The sequence below is a fragment of the Salvelinus alpinus genome, chromosome 12 (assembly GCF_045679555.1).
Source record: "Salvelinus alpinus chromosome 12, SLU_Salpinus.1, whole genome shotgun sequence".
Classification (NCBI taxonomy): Eukaryota; Metazoa; Chordata; class Actinopteri; order Salmoniformes; family Salmonidae; genus Salvelinus; species Salvelinus alpinus.
The window spans coordinates 2801774-2822048 of NC_092097.1; the positions used below are offsets into that span (position 1 = coordinate 2801774).

Sequence of the window (20275 nt, forward strand, 5' to 3'; positions counted from 1 at the left end):
TACTGAGGATTCCCTAAAATACTTTTACTGCAGCACCTAGAATAGTTTATGCTTTATAAACCAGCATTGGGGCATTTATTTGACCTTGGAAAATTGTTTTAAAACCCAAATGTAATGCAAATGTCACTTAAATATGAACAAATATGAATCATTGTTCATGTTTAGACAATTATGTTTCATATATCATGAATAAATACAGGTTTATTGATATTTTTCTACTATTACGTGGGGGACTTTTATTGAGAAAATGTTCGAAATTCTGTGACCCGGACTTACTTTGTTAGTGTTGCTGACGAGCCGCTGATGGCTTCTTCCTCCCAACAAAGATGGCAGCTCCTTTAACCCTGCTTTTAGTTGTAGCTGTAACAATAAGAGCATTATTATTTAGATCAAGTTTAGCTGAGCTTATACCAGAAAGAGTTGAGGTAGTATCTCCACTAAATGCCTGGAAAAGAGGTAGGCGCTTTATTGATTATCTTTGTAGGGAATTGCTCCTGTTCTGTCTTGCGCTTGCTTGTCGCCGGTCGGCTAGCTTGCTATGCAAACCTAGATAGGTGGTTGGACAGCACCACTAAAAGTGTTATTGAGAGTTCTAGTATTGCTAGTTTTAGTGATTCCACAAAGGAATATAGTAAAATACATGGGAAGTCAGAGAATAATCAAAGCTAGTTAGCTGCCAATCAATGCATGGTATTTGCAGTTACAGGCATTTCGCTACACCCGCAATAACATCTGCTAAACACGTTTGTGACCAATAACATTTGATTTGATACCTTCTGGAATGGCAATCAATGGTAGGCTAACTAGCTTAGCTAAAAAAGCTAAGGAAGCAAGGATGGGTAGCTACTGCAACAGTGATAAATGCATGTTTGCAATATTTTCTAACACGTGCTACAATGTAATTTGCTGCTGTTCCCTTTATCTATTGGTTTTAACCTCAATATCCTGTAAAGAAACGGAATGACAGTGCGGTATATTAATTATTAATCAGACAGTACATTAGCTCGTGCAAATCTAGCTGACTCAATTCCACGAGATGCAGGTTAGTTATTACAGTTATGTCGTGGAGTTTAGTCAGCTAGTGCAAGTCAAGCCTTATGATAACTTATATAGATTTGGCTTTAATTTTGATATTGCACTCAACATGTAAAATGTTCAGGACCAGTTTTTGGACTTAAAAGAACTAGCCCCAGCTATCATGGTTGAGAACAATGTGGACACAACAGGCTATACATTATTTTGGTTCCATAGGTTGATGATATTTTATGGTTTGTTATTTGTAGTTGTGGAAGGCCTGGCTCTCCTGGACCTGGGAGTATCTCCATATGCAGGGGATGTGTTCCATGAGGTCAGTTCCCTCTCGATTCCATTAAACGAGTAACATTCTATCACAATGTGTTGCTTCATAAATTAATACATTCACAAAGTGGTATAATCATGATGTCATCTTATCCCTTTCAGACGCCCCTCATTATATACTTCTTTCACTTTGTTATTGATTATGCAGAGATTGTGTTTATGGTGAGTGCAACCTTTAATAAATATACTTATTCAGTAATAACACTGTCTATTATGTCACAATACAATTTGATACCTGTATCAAATTGAGGGTCCAGTGTAATTTTGATTGCTAGTTTTGCTCATAGACAATTAGCTGGAACATGCATGGATGCTACAGAGAAACCATCATTTGAGTTTGATTCCCAAAGGTCAAATCCATCCATACATCCATCAATTGTGTTATCTTCCCTCTCTCAACCTGCCCCATAGATGGCAGATGCACTCACTGCGGTGGCACTATACCTAGCAGTGAAGGACTACAACAAGACTGTGGTAAGTGACAAATAATGCCAAAATTAATATAATGCAGATCATTATGATGTATTGTGTAATGGGATATTATGCATGCCTGCATGACCTAAAAATATGCTTCAAGGTGCCTTGGGATTGGGTGTTAGACATTTCACTTGCATTATGGGTACAGGAACAACAAGCCTTGGTTTGTGACCTAATATATCCTGCTTACTAAAAGTATTTCCTGTGCCTATTTGCTACATAGGCCTACTATTTTAGAACATAGGCTAAATGTTTGTTTAGCCGTCCCCGTATCTGGTTGTCAGCTGTTGAGACAAACACAGGGGTCTGATAAGTCGAGTCACTTCCTCAAGTGTGCAGTAAATTCAAACTACAGGAAAAGCTGAAATGAGTATCACGTCCTGGCTATATTTTGTCTTCTACTACAAAACATTATATTTTCACTTATCAAACAAACTTACTAAAATAGGACGTGGCAGGAGTATTCCATCACAGCCATTGTCTAGTGTTAACACGGTGATTGGTGTGGCGTCTTTTTGATGTTTCAAGATACCCTGGGATTGGGTGTCCAAGAGCATCAAATCAGTGATGCATTTTTGGTAAATTGTGTCTCAGACTGATCTACAAATAATAGTGAGTAGTTATTTATGATGCAAAGAGAATTGTAGATCAGTCAGTCGGCAGTCGACTGCAATGTTGAAGAATCCCAGAGACTTTTGACTTTGCTGTTGCATTATGGGTTCAGGAACAACACAGACGTGGTGTAGTGACACGGCTAGTGGGGTGTGTGTTTCTGCTCCAGTTCAGGAAACAGAAGTACGCCCTGGAGGCTGAGCGCTATCCTCTGGACTGCCTGGAGCTCATCCGCACCCCCAAAGAGATGTACTACATCCCTCTGAAAGTGGCCATGTTGTAAGTACCAGAGAAGGCACAGATCTAGGAGCAGCTTACTTTCCCCAGTCCTATCCTTAACCATTAGAGGGGAAAACACAAAACTGACTAGATCAGAATCCAGGGTTAACTTCACCCTACTCCACCTGGCTCAACATGGTCAGCTTAAAGAACAGCTCTGTCAACATTCAATTATACCTTTAAACCTATGTGTGTCTGCCAGTTTTAGTAAGCAAAGTGTTTACAACTTAATGATGACCTTTAGTTTTTGCTCTCTCACCCTGCAGTTACTTGTTAAACCCTTTCACTATCCTCTCCTGTGTGGCAAAGTCAACCTGCGGGCTTAACAATGCAGTCATCGCACTCTTCATTCTCTGTACAGTAAAAGGTATGTGAACAGCAACAAATGACAAAAGAAATACTATATTGGTGTGACCCAAACCATGTATTTGCTTGTCGTGTCAATAACTAAATTATTCTCTGATATTGAAGGAAGTTCCTTGATGAGTGCGATATTCTTGGCCTTGGCGACATACCAGTCAATCTACCCCCTCACTCTATTTGCCCCAGCACTGCTTTACCTACTACAGGTACGTTCGTATCACTCAGCTGAAAAACTCACTTTTCACAAGGTTTCCATCCAATTTGCGACAGGGATCAGTGGTCCCCAGGGGAATGTTACCTGCCCGACTGCAAAGTTTGGTGGACGAGAAATAATGGTCTGGGGCTGTTTTTCTTGTTTCGGGCTAGGCCTCTTAGTTCCAGTGAAGGGAAATCTTAACGCTACATCATACAATGGCTTTCTGGACGATTCTGTTCTTCCAATTTTGTGGCAGGCCCTTTCCTGTTTCAGCATGACAATTTTGTAACGTATTTTTTTATTTTTTAGGTTGAACCTTTATTTAACTAGGCAAGTCAGTTAAGAACACATTCTTATTTACAATTATGTCCTAGGAACAGTGGGTTAACTGCCTTGTTCATTTGCAGAACGACATATTTTTAACTTGTCAGCTTGGGGATTCGATCTAGCAACCTTTCGGTTACTGGCCCAAGGCTCTAACCACTAGGCTACCTGCCGCCCCAAATGCCCCCATGCACAAAGTAAGGTCCATACAGAAATAGTTTGTTGAGATTGGTGTGGAAGAACTTGAGCCCTGACCTCAACCCCATCGAACACCTTTGGGATGAATTGGAAAGCTGATTGCGAGCCAGGCCTAATCGCCCAACATCAGTGCCGGCCTCACTAATACTCTTTTGGCTGAATGGAAGCAAGTCCCCGCAACAATGTTCCAACATCTAGTGGAAAGCCTTCCCAGAAGAGTGGAGGCTGTTGTAGCAGCAAAGGGGGGACCAACTCCGTATTATTGCCCATGATTTTGGAATCAGATGTTCGACGAGCGGGTGTCCACACACTTTTGGTCATGTAGTGTAGCATCGTGTGACTGCAAATTTATCTCGACGTGATGATTAATCTTTGCCTGACGACTAAACTGAATTCTTCTGCCACTATGTTCGCTACATACTTCAGTTTGAGACTGCCATCGTTTAAGTTGTTTGTGGTGACGTCAAAATTAGGGGATTTGTACAAAATAAAGTCATCAGCGATTGTATCATCTCTATCCAATGACACATTTTTAAAACACTGCTTTACTCAAGGGTGTTTTGGCTATGGCCCAACCCATCGTTTTCTGGGACCAGTCAGACCGGTTAGAATCTGTTCCATGGGTGTGGCGTACCGTTTGGCTAGCCAGGCAAGGTTATTCTATCAACAATTATCCAATACATCGTTTCCACCGCAGTTTGTTGCATAATTAATTGTACCTACACAAAAATAACATTGTCGACATTTCTGAAGTTATACCGAGTCTTCCTATTTCCATCACAGCTGCTGTTTTTTTGTTTTTTTTAATACACTATGACCTGTGGATTGAAACGTGGTTAGTGATATGTGGTCAATCTCTATAGTCCAAAGTGGCTTCCTCCCTTTGTCGCCATTCCTTTATATGCATAGACATGACAACTTTCACCTGCCCAAGTCCTGGTTGATAGGCATCCACAATATGGGTTCTAGCCTATGCTTTCAGTTCATTACACTTGAAGGATTCACAGAGTGGAGGCCAAGTTGGACTATTGAGATGCACCCCTGGTGAACATACAAAAATCTGTCCTATCCTTGTCCCGTCTACTTCATTGTACTGATCTGTAAGAACTGAACAGGTCACAGGCAGCCTAATAATGAGCTTCCACCTTTCAAGTCTTTTCCACATCAGTGCAAATTAAGGAGAGTAGACCACGAGTCTACGATCAGGTCTTCAGTGTCCATGTTACCTTATTCATTCTGATCTAAATAAAAGGAAAAACTGATCCTAAATCAGCCCTCCTACTCTGAGATGTTAGATACATTCTGCCTGTGATTTTTAAGCATTTGAAACATTAATTCTCTCCCTAATGTTTCTATCTTTCCCACAGAGGTTGTACATCCCAGTGAACTGGCAAAGATCCAGCTTCTGGCTCTTCACAACGCAGTACACCTTCATGTACCTGGGCAGCCTATGTGTCATGGTCTGTCTGTCCTTCTTCCTGCTCAGCTCCTGGGACTTCCTGTCTTCCGTCTACGGATTCATGTGAGTGACACCAGGGTTGGGGTCATTTCAATTCAATAATTGACAGAATTTAAATGGGATTGACCCCAACCCTGCTGGACACGTTTACTAAGGGAGTTTTTTTTAGCTTGATGTTGTAGACCTTAGCATACAATTACTGTTAATTTGTGCATTGAGAATTCACTAATCGGTGTAAATCTGTTATGGATAGGTGTCTTCGGAATATGATTGAGAGAACCTACAACTTTCTCCCACTATAAAAAAAATCTAATGAATAAAGTTTGTCTTTGTGGTGATGGCAATTAGGCCTAGCAGACATATTTGGAAGACGAGAGACCGCTATGCTACGGAATGTGTTATGAAAAGGGCCTTTCTGTGTTCCTCTCTGACTGTGTGAATGCTGTTCTCTGTATCCCCCCCCCCAGCCTCTCCGTTCCAGACCTCACCCCCAACATAGGCCTCTTCTGGTACTTCTTTGCCGAGATGTTTGAGCACTTCCGCCTCTTCTTCATCTGCGTCTTTCAGATCAACGTGTTCTTCTACACCATTCCACTCTCCATCAAGCTAAAGTGAGTCCCTCTCCTCTTTAACTCGCCGTATGGTGAGAATAAGGGAGTTGTTTTCGTGGTGAAAAAGAGCACAGATCTGTGGGGAGAAAATACAGTGAACCTCATTGTAATCTGGCAGCCTGATTTTTTTATTTAAAAGATTTCTTCAATGTATGCGCATTGCTCAGTAAAATAAACGAGTTAAATAATTGCCTCCTTATGATGCACGTTGTTGAAGAAAAGTTTTCAATTAGATCACATGGCCCGATTGCAATTAGGTTTATGGTGTCTTTTTGCACGGATGAAAATGTCGCCCAAGTGTTTGGTCTCCTTTCTATGGAGTGGATATTATACTACCACTTGTGTGGTAGTTAATAGTCAGGTTAATTAATTATTAACCACAATGTTGATGTTGCCCATTGAGTTACTTAGAATTATTAAACCTGATTGTGGTCATTGCAATTATGTTAAATGTATGCTTTTGTTTGTTAACAAACAGTTTATTTGAGCTAACACCGCCCCACAGTCTACAATGGTTACGTAAGTTTACACAGTTAGACCTGTTTTGAGGCCTATTATAAGATTAACACAGTTGGGGTTTGTTTGCAAATCTTCACAGTTGCATAAGCTTCAAGCTGTTTTATGTAATCATGTTTGCCTACGTTGTGATCACCTTGCACCTGGATTGTTGCCATGTAAGAACAGAGGTACAACTTCTACTCACCAAACCAAACATTTCTGACCCGTCAAATCAGACCTGGAAAATATACTCAACAAAAATATAAACACAACATGCAACAATTTCAAAGATTTTACTATACAGTTAATATAAGCAAATCACTCAATTGAAATAAATAAATTAGGCCCTAATCTATGGATTTCACATGACTGGAAAACAGATAAGCATCTGTTGGTCACAGAATAAAAAATAAATAAATAAAATAGGGGCGTGGATCAGAAAACCAGTTAGTATCTGGTGTGACCACCATTTGCCTCATGCACCGCAGTATCTCCTTTGCATAGAGTTGATCAGGCTGTTGATTGTGGCCTGTGGAATGTTGTTCCACGCCTCTTCAGTGGCTGTGCCAAGTTGCTGGATATTGGCGGGAACTGGAACACGCTGTCGTACATGTCGATCCAGAGCATTGCAAACATGCTCAATGGGTGACATGTCTGGTGAGTATGCAGGCCATGGAAGAACTGGGACATTTTCAGCTTCCAGGAATTGTGTACAGATCCCTGCGACATGGGGCCGTGCATTATGCTGAAACATGAGGTGATGGCGGCGGAAGAATGACAAAACAATGGGCTTCAGGATCTCATCACGGTATCTCTGTGCATTCAAATTGCCATCGATAAAATGCAATTGTGTTCGTTGCCAGTAGCTTATGTCTGCCCATACCATAACCCCACTGCCACCATGGGGGCACTCTGTTCACAACGTTGACATCAGCAAACCGCTCGCCCACACGACGCCGTACACGCTACACTGTCTACCATCTGCATGGTACAGTTGAAACCGGGATTCATCCATGAAGAGCACACTTCTCCAGTAAAGTCGGTTACGACGCCAAACTGCAATCAGGTCAAGACCCTCGTGAGGAAGATGAGCACGCAGATGAGCTTTCCTGAGACGGTTGCTGACAGTTTATGCGGAAATTATTCGGTTGTGCAAACCCACAGTTTCATCAGCTGCCCGGGTGGCTGGTCTCAGACGATCCCACTGGTGAAGAAACTGGATATGGAGTTCCTGGGCTGTCGCGGTTAGACGTGGTCTGCAATGTGAGGCCGGTTGGACTTACTGCCAAAGTCTCTATAATGACGTTGGAGGCGGCTTATGGGAGAAGCATTGACATTAAATTCTCTGGCAATAGCTCTCGTGGACATTCCTGCAGTCAGCGTACCGATTGCACACTCCCTCAACTTTTTAGTGGCCTTTTATTGCCCCCAGCACTAGGTGCACCTGTGTAATGATCATGCTGTTTAATCAGCTTCTTGATGTGCCACACGTCAGGTGGATGGATTATCTTGGTGAAGGAGAAATGCTCATTTAATATGGATGTAAACAAATTTGTGCGCAACTTTTTAGAGAAATATGATTTTTATGCATATGGGACATTTCTGGAATCTTTTTTTTTCAGCTCATGGAACTTGGGATCAACACTTCACATGTTGTGCTTTATATATTTTTTTCAGTATACATTATTTTCCAATTCAGTGGATATAATTGCCATCGATGTTCCTGGGTATTATTATGTATATTATTATTGTTGGATACGGACTTGAGCCCGTTTTAACCTGTTTATAATTGTATAATTAGCCTAGTGTTATGTGTTAGATGGAATGCTCTGTGCATTGTATTTGGGTAGAGGGAAAGTACAAAGGGAGCCTATCTCTGAGGGCAAGAATGATTCCATTAGGGTTGAATAGGAGCCATATGTCTGCAGTTAGAGCTGGTAGATCGTAATTACCATTTTATATCTTTACTGTTTTATACCATTATATACTCCTAATAGGAATGAACTTTTGTATATTCTTAGGGATAGAACGTAGTGTTAGGTTTAAGCTCTTTGTGTATAGTAATTATCTAGTGGACTGCGGTAGACTGCAAGAATGTGAACTCCCCTAACTCGAGGCCTTTCCTGACTGATAAGAAGACTTGAGAGGCGTTGAGGAGTATGAAGGTTCCGGACTCGAGCTTGGATGATAGCACCACCTGCCCAGCAACAGAGATTGATTGTTCATCCTAGACACAAAAGGGGGGTCTAGTCGGGATGGGGGGCCAAGTGTGACGTTATAAACACAGTTGCTTGAGACTTTGTGTGGTTTTCTTGCAGCTGCATAACCCAGTGTGGTGAATAGGTCTAGTCTGAGCTTTCTTTGGTATTCGTCAGGATTATTGAACCAGAACTTAGAAGCTAACATTATGTATTAACGTATTTTAATGCACATACAATTTTATCTAAAGCGACTTACAGTAGTGCGTGCATACATCTGGTATGGGTGGCCCCAGCGGAAATCGAACCCACAACTCTGTTGTTACAACCGCTATGCTCTACTGTGCCACACAGACCACATCTGTGTATATATAATGTATCCCATCTAAACGGGTGACATCTATGCATCCTGTAAATGATTTTGTCTTAAAATTGCTGCCGTACAGTAGTAACACTCTGCTGTCCTCTCTCTGTCCCAGGGAGCACCCGGTCTTTCTGATCTTCATGCAGATTGCCATCATCTCCATCTTCAAGTCCTACCCCACCGTGGGCGACATCGCCCTCTACATGGCCTTCCTGCCCGCATGGAACCACCTATACAGATGTGAGTGGTTCCTTCCATAGAGATAGATAGAGGACTTATTTTTGTATCTGTGGCATTATAGTGTCTGAGACGGCATGGGTAGCGCCATTGAGGCTGTCTGCATTTTAAAGTAGTCAATGTTCTTCTTCACGATTGGTTGATCCCTCCTGATGACCTGGTTGGACATGATTCCAACAGAGTAACCAGGAGGGATCAGCCAATGAAGTTGGAAGTCCCACCCAGTTGACTACATTCAAATGGTGGAAGCCCTCAATGGAGCTGCCCATGCTAATATGGCCTTTGGCCACTCATTCTCTATGGTTCCTTCCCATAACCCTTGGGTTGTGTTCGATAGGGCACACCGTAGCAAACTGTTTTGCAACAGAAGATGAACAAAAGCATTACTTATTGGACAAGTTTAGATAGGACCTCCCCACTTTTCAAAGCGCTTTCTTCCGTTTTGTACCTACTGATCTCAAGGAGAGTTTTGTAAACATGTTTATTAGATCAAATCAAATGTTATTTGTCGCGCCGAATACAACAGGTGTAGACCTTACAGTGAAATGCTTACTTCCATACCCTAACCAACAATGCAGTTTTTTAAAGAAAAAGAAAAATACCTTAAAAAAAAGAGTAAGAAATAAAAGTAACAAGTAATTAAAGAGCAGCAGTAAAATAACAATAGCGAGGCTATATACAGGGGGCACAGGTTAGTCGAGGTAATTGAGGTAATATGTACATGTAGGTGGAGTTATTATAGTGACTGGGAGGGGGGTAATGCAAATAGTCTGGGTAGCCATTTGATTAGCTGTTCAGGAGTCTTATGGCTTGGGGTTAGAAGCTGTTTAGAAGCCTATTGGACCTAGACTTGGCGCTCCGGTACCGCTTGCCGTGCGGTAGCAGAGAGAACAGTCTATGACTAGGGTGGCTGGAGTCTTTTGTTTTGAGTCTTGAATTTTTAGGGCCTTCCTCTGACACCGCCTGGTATAGAGGTCCTGGATGGCAGGAAGCTTGGCCCCAGTGATGTACTGGGCCGTACGCACTACCCTCAGTAAAGCCCCGCCTTATCTCAGCTCACTGGTCACCATAGCAACACCCACCCATAGCTCGCGCTCCAGCAGGTATATTTCACTGGTCACCCCCAAAGCCAATAGCTCTTTTGGCCGCCTTTCCTTCCAGTTCTCTGCTGCCAATGACTGCAACAAATTGCAAAAATCACTGAAGCTGGAGACTTATATCTCCCTCACTAATTTTAAGCATCAGCTGTCAGAGCAGCTTACCGATCACTGTACCTGTACACAGCCCATCTGTAAATAGCACACCTAACTAACTCATCCCCATGTTATTTTAACATGGAAATAGCTATTCTATCATTTAGCCTACAGTAGCAGCCAATGTGTGGTGCTCAATGTAGGCCTACATTCCATGATACTTTTGGGAAAAAACATACAGGGCTTGACATTAACCTGTTTATCCACTTATCTTCCAGACAAGGAGGTGACTGAAAAATGTTTGTGTTTGATACAAGAAATCACTTAATGAAATAAAATGCATTACTTTTACCCAACCATTACTACAGAGATTTATGCAACAAATTATGCAACACTCTGCCTATTGGCTACTTAGCTTATTTCCGCACCTGTCTGTGTCATAAAAAAAAAAAAACTCCATTACTTAACAGCCCTGATTGGTAATTTTAAGATGTTAGGCTTGAAAATCCATTCAGCCATTTTGTCACAGTGGACTCACTACCCAAACCAGACACAACTGGTTTCAAGTGGCCAAGAGACGTCACGTGACGGGGCTGTAGTGGAGCAGGTTGAGAGCTTCAAGTTCCTTGTTGTCCACATCACCAACAAACTCTCATGGCCCAAACACACCAAGACAGTCGTGAAGAGGGCACGACAAAGCCTATTCTCCCTCAGGAGACTGAAAAGATTTGTCATGGGTCCTCAGGTCCTCAAAAAGTTCTATAGCTGCACCATCGAGTACCGGTACCGAAGCGCCAAGTCTAGGTCCAAAAGGCTTCTTAACAGCTTCTACCCCCAAGCAATAAGACAGCTAATCAAATGGCTACTCGGACTATTTGCATCTTTTATTTATTTTAATTGTATTTAACCTTTATTTAACAATGCATGTCAGTTAAGAACAAATTCTTATTTACAATGACGGCCTACCCCGGCCAAACCCTAAACAGGACGATGCTGGTCCAATTGTGTGCCGCGCTATGGGTCTCCCAAACACGGCCAGTTGTTTTACAGCCTGGAATCGAACCAGGGTCTGTAGTGGCGCCTTAGACCACTGCGCCACTCGGGAGCCCATTGCATTGTCCCCCCACACCCTCTTTTATGCTGCTGCCACTCTCTGTTTATTATCTATGCATAGTTACTTTACCTCTATCTACATGTACATATTACCTCAATTACCTCGACTAACCTGTGCCCCCGCACATTGACTCTGTACCAGTGCCCCCTGTATATAGCCTCGCTACTGTTATTCTCCTGCTGCTCTTTGATTATTTATTTTTCAACAACAACAAAAAATATATATTTTTTGACTTACCGCATATTTTTCTTAACTGCATTGTTGTTTAAGGGCTTGTAAGTAAGCATGTGACAAATACAATTTGATTTGATCTCTAACTGCCATCTAGTGGACGAACTGGGAATCAGACAGGGGATATATTTACATCAGTGGATAGATGGACTTCAGATTTCTCCTTGTATCTAAGATGAAAAATGACTGGGTTCCTATGGGTATTTGCACATGTTGCGCATGTGCATGTTTAGACCACCATTATTATGTAAAAATGGAAGATTATTTTTTTTTTAAATCCTTTTGGAACACTAAGCTACATTTTAGTCATTTAGCATACTCTCTTATCCAGAGCGACTTACAGTTAGTGCATTCATCTTAAGATAGCTAGGTGGGACAACCACATATCACAGGCATAGAAAATACATTTTTCTTCAACGTACAGTTGAAGTCGGAAGTTTACATACACCTTAGCCAAATGCATTTAATCTCAGTTTTTCACAATTCCTGACATTTAATCCTGGTAAAAATTCCCTGTCTTTGGTCAGTTAGGATCACCACTTTATTCTAAGAATGTGAAATGTCACAATAATAGTAAAGAGAATGATTTATTTCAACTTTAATTTATTTCATCACATTCCCAGTGGGTAAAAAGTTAACATACACTCAATTAGTATTTGGTAGCATTGCCTTTAAATTGTTTAACTTGGGTCAAATGTTTCAGGTAGCCTTCCACCAGCTCCCCACAATAAGTTGGGTGAATTTTGGCCCATTCCTCCTGACAAAGCTGGTGTAACTGAGTCAGGTTTGTAGGCCTCCTTGCTCGCACATGCTTTTTCAGTTCTGCCCACAAATGTTCTATAGGATTGAGGTCAGGGCTTTGTGATGGCCACTCCAATACCTTGACGTTGTTGTCCTTAAGCCATTTTTCCACAACTATGGAAGTATGCTTGGGGTCATTGTCCATTTGGAAGACCCATTTGCGACCAAACTTTAACTTCCTGACTGATGTCTTGAGATGTTACTTCAATATATCCACATAATATTCCATCCTCATGATGCCATCTATTTTGTGAAGTGCAACAGTCCCTCCTGCAGCAAAGCACTCCCACAACATGATGCTGTCACCCCCGTGCTTCACGGTTGGGATGGTGTTCTTCGGCTTGCAAGTGTCCCCCTTTTTCCTCCAAACATAACGATGGTCATTATGGCCAAACGGTTCTATTTCTGTTTCATCAGACCAGAGGACATTTCTCCAAAAAGTATGATCTTTGTCCACATGTGCAGTTGCAAACCGTAGTCTGGCTTTTTTATGGCGATTTTGGAGCAGTGGCTTCTTCCTTGCTGAGCGGCCTTTCAGGTTATATCGATATAGAACTCGTTTTACTGTGGATATAGATACTTTTGTACCTGTTTCCCCCAGGATTTTCACAAGGTGCTTTGCTGTTGTTCTGCGATTGATTTGCACTTTTCGCACCAAAGTACGTTCATCTCTAGGAGACAGAACGCGTCTTCTTCCTGAGCAGTATGACGGCTGATTTCTTTTGATTTGTCCATGTCAAGCAAAGAGGCACTGAGTTTGCCTTGAAATACATCCACAGGTACACCTCCAATTGACTCAAATTATGTCAATTAGCCTATCAGAAGCTTCTAAAGCCATGACATTATTTTCTGAAATTTTCCAAGCTGTTTAAAGACACAGTCAACTTTGTATGTAAACTTCTGACCCACTGGAATTGTGATACCGTGAATTATAAGTATATTCTGTCTGTAAACAATTGTTGGAAATATTACTTGTGTCATGCACAAAGTAGATGTCCTAACCGACTTGCCAAAACTATAGTTTGTTAACAAGACATTTGTGGTGGTTGAAAAACGAGTTTTAATGACTCCAACGTAAGTGTATGTAAACTTCCGACTTCAACTGTAGCTGTCAGAGCTAGAAGGGGGGTTAGGGGGCTTGAAGTGCAAGTGCTGGTTAAGTCTTTTTAGAATTTTTTTTGGGGGGGTGGGGGTCGAGATGAGTATTATTTAACATACTGTTTTAAGAGGTAGGGTTTCAGATATTTTCGGTAAGATGGGCAGGGACTCTGCTGTCCTAGCTTCAGGGGGAAGCTGGTTCCACCATTGGGGTGCCAGGACAGAGAAGAGCTTGGACTGGGCTGAGTGGGAGCTGCCCTCCCATAGGGGTGGGAGGGCCAAGAGACCTGAGATGGCAGTACGAAGTGCTCTGGTTGGGGTGTAGGTTTTGAGCATAGCCTGAAGGTAGGGAGGGGCAGTTCCTCCTGCTGTTCCGTAGGTAAGCACCATGGTCTTGTAGTGGATGTGAGATTCGACTGGAAGCCAGTGGAGTGTGCGGCAGAGCGGGGAGACATGAGTGAACTTGGGAAGGTTGAAAACCAGGCAGGCTGCTGCGTTCTGGATAAGTTCCAGGGGTGTGATGGCACAAGCGGGGAGACCAGTCAACAGTGAGTTGCGGTAGTCTAGACGGGAGAGGACACGTGCCTGGATTAGGACCTGCGGTGCTTCCTGTGTGAGGTAGGGTCGTACTCTACGGATGTTGTGGAGCATGAGCGGTTCACTGCTTTGATGTTTGCAGAGAACGACAGGGTGTTGTCCAGGGTCACGCCAAGGTTCTTTGCACTCGGGGAGGGTGACACTGTGGAGTTGTCAACTGTGATGGAGAGGTCTTTGAGCGGGCAGGCCTTCCCCGGGAGTAAGAGTAGTTTTTTCTTGTTGAGCTTCTTTTTTTTTAACCTTTATTTAACAGGTAAAAATGTATTTGAGGTGAGCTTGAGGTGGTGGGCCGACATCCAAGTTGAGATATCAGACAGGCACGCAGCGATGCGTGTCGCCACCTAGGTGTCAGAAGGGAGGGAAGGAAAAAAGTAGTGTCATCCGCATACCAATGATAGGACAGACCATGCGAAGATATGACTGAGCTGAGTGACTTGGTGTATAAAGAGAAGAGGAAAGGGCCTAGAACCAAGCCCTGGGACACCAGTAGTGAGAGTACGTGGTGCAGACACAGATCCTCTTCACGTCACCTGGTAGGAGCGGCCTGCCAGGTAGGATGCAATCCAAGAGTGTGCGTAGCCTGAGACGCCCATCACTGAGAGGGTGGAGAGGAGGATCTGATAGTTCACGGTGTCAAAGGCAGCGGATAGATCTAGGAGGATGAGAACAGAGGAGAGAGTCAGCTTTGGCAGTGCGGAGAGCCTCCGTGTAGAGTGGTTACTGATAGTAAGTAGTCAGTAATGCTAACTGTTTCAAGTTTACCTTTTTATGAACTGGAGTTCATTGAGTCATGTCAATAATGTATTTATTATTGACATGAGGTACGATACAGACATTAACACATTGAATGATCAAGAATCCAATGCATTGCACCATCATGATTTGGCTTGCAATAATTCAGAATATTTATGAGTTAGGGGTAACTCCTACAAGAAAAAACCTTTTGGCCCAATAACCCTCTTGTCAGAAAGGAATGTTATGACTAGATTATTTACAGTCCCAGTCAAAAGTTAGGACACACCTACTCAGTCAAGGGTTTTTCTTTATTTTTACTATTTTCTACATTACAATAGTGAAGACATCAAAACTATGAAATAATACATATGGAAACATGTAGTAACCAAAAAAGTCTTAAACAAATCTAAATATATTTGAGATTCTTCAAATAGCCACCCTTTTCCTTGATGACAGCTTTGGACACTCCCGGTACAGTTGAAACCGGGATTCATCCGTGAAGAGCACACTTCTCCAGCGTGCCAGTGGTCATTGACGGCGAGCATTTGCCCACTGAAGTCGGTTCTGACGCCAATCTGCAGTCAGGTCAAGACCCTGGTGAGGACGACGAGCTGATGAGTTTCCTTGAGAAGGTTTTTGACCGTTTGTACAGAAATGTTTCGGTTGTGCAAACCCGCAGTTTCATCAGCTGTCCGGGTGGCTGGTCTCAGACGATCCCACAGGTGAAGAAGCCGGATGTGGAGGTCCTGGGCTGGCGTGGTTACACGTGGTTGTGACGCTGGTTGGACGTACTGCCAAATTCTCTAAAACGACGTTGGTAGAGAAATGAACATTACATTTTATGGCAACTGCTCTGGTGGACATTCCTGCTGTAAGCATGCCAATTGCACACTCCCTCAAAACTTCAGACATATGTGGCATTGTGTTGTGTGACAAAAATGCACATTTTAGAGACCCCCTTTCTGGGGTCTTTTTATTTCAGCTCATGAAACATGGGACCATGCTGCATTTGTCTTTTTGTTCAGTATAGTACACTGAGTGTACAAAACATTAAGAACACCTGCACTTCCCATGAGACTGACCAGGTGAAAGCTATGGTCCTTTATTGATGTGACTTGTTAAATCCACTTCAATCAGTGCAGATGAAGGGGAGGAGATGGGTTAAAGAAGGGTTTTTAAGCCTTGAGACAATTGAGACATGGATTGTGTGTGTATGTGTGCCATTCAGAGGGTGAATGGGCAAGACAAAATATTTAAGTGCCTTTGAACGGTGTTCAAAGGTGTCAGGCACACCAGTTTGTGTCAAGAACTGCAAAGCTCCTGGGTTTTTCACACTCCAGTTTCCCGTGTGTATCAAGAATGGTTCACAACCCAAAGGAAATCCAGCCAACTCGACACAACTGTGGGAAGCATTGCTTTCGACACCTTGTAGAGTCTATGCCCTGACGAATTGAGGCTGTTCTAAGTGCAAAGGGGGTGGGGGGGTGCAACTCAATATTAGAAAGGTGTTCTTAATGTTTTGTACACTGTATATTGTCCATTTATTTGATGTCTTTGTTTTCCTTGTCTTCCAGTCTTGAGAAATATATTTCTGGTGTCGGTTGTGTTGTTGGCTTGCTCCGCCTTGTTCCCCGTCCTCTGGCACCTCTGGATCTACGCTGGCAGCGCCAACTCCAACTTCTACTACGCCATCACGCTGCTCTTCAATGTGGCACAGGTGAGTGGGCTGGCATAGGCAGCAAAGGGTAAGTTAGCATGGGGACAGGCAACCACAGTGTATTTTTCAGCTAATCCTAGGGCAGGAATCATTAACTAGATTCAGCCGCAGGCTATTTTTCTTTCTTGAGCGGATGGTCGGAGGGCCGACGCATAATTACAAATAATTTGTAGACTGCAAATTGACCGCAAGAAGCCCAAACAGATATGTTTGACTAAAACATAATCATTTCAAACCTTGCTTACATTTGTATACAATCATGTGTCTCTCTCTTATGTGTGGGAATAGTTGGAAACAAATTTCTTAAATTAAAATATTTCCTGGTGTTTTTAAAGTCTTATGTCCAACAATAAAACTATATTTTTTGCTCAAATCTTTGGGGGCCAAATAAAACCACCCATGGGCCAAATTCGGTGCATGGGCCACCAGTTGGGGACCCTGTCCTTGGGTATGACCAAGTCTTTTGCCTTGGGATTGAAATGCTAGTAGTATCATATTTAACATTGTTGGTCTTGAGCTAGGGTATGTTAACTGCCACAGCCTGCTATTCCCAAATGACACCCCTAGGGCATCTCACCAAGATCAGTGATACAGTGAGTCTGGCTACGGACCAGAATTTGTCAAGTTTGTATGTAAAAGAGGCTTATGATGTCACCTATAATGAATAGTGGAGGCAGTAAAACAGGTAGACTTATTGGGGGACCTTCCCATTGTTAAGCCCCCAGATAGACATTCTAAATAAACGGCAGCCATTTTGCATTTGACAACCGCAGATACCGTTTCCTTCAGTGTCAGTTAACACTCACAAATCCCTTGTCTGGAGTTGAAATCATGGGAGTACAGAGCGAAGACTTAATTACAGAGGGGACCGGAATGCAGGACTGTTTGTATTCGGCCATGTCCTTCACTAATTCATCTGCTCTGGAACAGATGATGTAGAAACCAAGGTTTTGGGTTACCTGTCAGAGTATGACTATGATATCACTGTCTAACACTGTTTAATGGAAAGGCCGGTAAAACTGGGTGTAAGACGCTTTGGGATAAAATAGCAAATTTTTGTCCATTGAGACTTTTCTTCCTGGTCTTCTCAGCTAAGGACATAAGCAGGATCTGCAAAGACTGAACAAACACTCTGTTTTCATCTCCGGAGCAGAAAATTACGATAATGGCATCTTGGGGGGGGGGGGTCATTCATAATTTGACGGTGTTGGTTCGAACCAAACAAGGCACTTATTCCGTTCACACAGAGCTCTGGCCATTTGGACTATTATGGAAGGATTCCCAGTCTGCTCAATTGTACACTTGAGCGGACTATTTATAAAAACGGACCTGTCAACATATGTTGTTTTCGTAGATGTGAGTGGTATTTAGATAAGCGGTGTGAGATTGTGGTGAACCTGCCTGTCAGTTTTGAGAGAAACAATCTGAGATTAACCTGGTCAGTTTTGCTAGCTGACCGCTTTGGCTGACACACATTTCCCATTTCTCTGATAGTATGCAGGTTGACTTTGCCTGAGATTACATCATTTCAAAAGGAAGGAGAAGGTCAAACCATTCCACACATGGTTTGGAGAATCTCCCAGACCTTTTTATGTGGCAATGTTTAAAATGTACAGGTTATATAAAGATGTCATATATTATATAGCTTGTAGCTGTGAAATCAGTTTGATGGGAGTACAGTACCTAATAACTGTTGAAATTCAACTAACCACAGATGGATGTTACTTTGTTCCTTCTCAGATCTTGCTGGTGTCGGACTACTTCTATGCGTACCTGCGGCGAGAGCACCACCTGACCCATGGCTTGTACCTGAAGAGGAAAGACGGCGGCGAGGCCACTCTGGTGCTCAAGTAGACGACGACAAACTCTCACACTTGCGCACGCAGGCAGGGATGGGACATGGGTGACAGACCCATACCTGCCTGACAGTGACTCTGAACATTACCCCACCCTTTGTTCTTAATTCTGAGGTCTTACTTTTAAGCAAACATCCACATCCAGCCACCCAACCAACCAACCACCTGCTCCCCCATAGACCAAAGCCTTAGTGTTTCTGAAGTTACTTCTGGTACAGAAATGGATGGAGCAGACATGGAGTTGAAGAGGGTGGGATGAAAGATGGGTTCCATTTGCTCTTTCCATGCTCTGTCGTTCCAGTGAGTAGGCGACAAATCTTGGTGTGGCGGGTAGGTGATAGTGTTGCTTGTCCTTTTCTTTTGCTTAATTTGGTAAAGTTTTTTTCCCCTTTATGCTTTTGGTAATTGCTGTCACTCATTGAAAACAAGCAGATGACTTGAGCAGATGTGAGCCTTTGGGTACTTGAGAGCACACAGGAACCAGACAGTTCTGCATTTAGGCTGTTTACCAGCAGAGGGCGTCGCTTGAACATGAAAACCACAGGGGCTTGTCAGTCAATCTAGTCTTTACTGGAAGAAACAGCCTCCACATTTGGGTCGTGTTCATTAGGGCGCGCAACTGAACATTTGTAAAAAATATAATAATAAAAAATTTGCATTTCTTATTGTCCACGTAGTTCACCTCTGTTCCAGTATGTTGTCTTCTGTTTAGTGCCTAATGAACAAAACCCTTTATTTTGTGTTTTACTAATACACTTAACACTTTGTCCTACAATAACTGTGTACAAAATGTTGCTAAGTTGGTACTCTTCTCTCAATGGATATCTGATGGGTCTAACTACTGCATTGTCACTATTTGCAATACTATAGGAAAAAGATATCGGGATAAGACACCTGTTTACTGGAGTGTCTTATCTGAGAGAAATGTAGTCTGATAACCCTGTACCCAGTGAAAATTAGATATGATCTGGATTCCTCACTATCTGAACTCTCGTGATGCACTCTGCTTGTTGAATGTGATCCAGCATGAATGTTCATGTATGCCATTTTTATGTGTACATATACAGTATTTATTTGACAGCACTAATTTTGTTCATTTTTTTTTCTTCTGTAATTTTCTAAATGGAGGAGTACTTTAGTTGTTTTGATATGTTTCTGTATTTTTTCTTTGTGATATTAAAGACCAGGGTGATTTTAAAACGGATCATGTTCTATTTGCTGAATGTTGACTACATTACAGGTTTTGAGTTTTGTTGTTTGGAAGCATACAGGTAGATATGTACTGCACACTGGAAACCTATTCCAGTTCTGGAGTAGCCTACTGGATCACTCATTTTAATCCATAGCAGTAGATGTAGCCTTATGACTTCAGCTGGTCAATTTAAGAGCCGACCTTCTGGCCAATCATTATCCCCTGCAGGCCCTCCCTTCAGAAATGTTCCAGACCCTCTGTTCTTTTATTTAAAGCTGTTTGTCTATGGTTAAATCCAAATCCCCCCCCTTTCCCTTGGCTCTCCATTTGCGCTTTCACGCTCACCTGCGCCATTTGCACAAGTGTCCCAAAGCTGAGGGAGTGAAAATCCTCAAGGGTGTAGGGGCTAATTAGACCATCAGCCACTTCGACCAAGCCAGCAAGGCTGCAGGCTTCAGAGCGAAGGGATATCCCGAATTTGCACAATTTCTTTCAAAATAATGGAGATGCGTGCCTAATTATATTCTACATGCATTTGTGTTATGAATAATGACTAAATGTGTACA

General features: G+C 42.5%; 1 protein-coding gene across 1 annotated transcript; it reads left to right on the forward strand.

Moving 5' to 3' along the window:
- The first annotated feature begins 263 nt into the window (after window positions 1-263).
- Window positions 264-19717, forward strand: pigu (phosphatidylinositol glycan anchor biosynthesis, class U). Its single transcript, XM_071334700.1, has 12 exons — window positions 264-456; window positions 1284-1348; window positions 1462-1521; window positions 1771-1833; window positions 2618-2727; window positions 2994-3094; window positions 3199-3296; window positions 5176-5330; window positions 5735-5878; window positions 9054-9178; window positions 16519-16661; window positions 18402-19717. Exons 1-12 carry the CDS (start codon window positions 327-329, stop codon window positions 18513-18515), a joined length of 1308 nt encoding a protein of 435 aa, XP_071190801.1. The 5' UTR covers window positions 264-326; the 3' UTR covers window positions 18516-19717.
- Window positions 19718-20275: the final 558 nt, after the last annotated feature.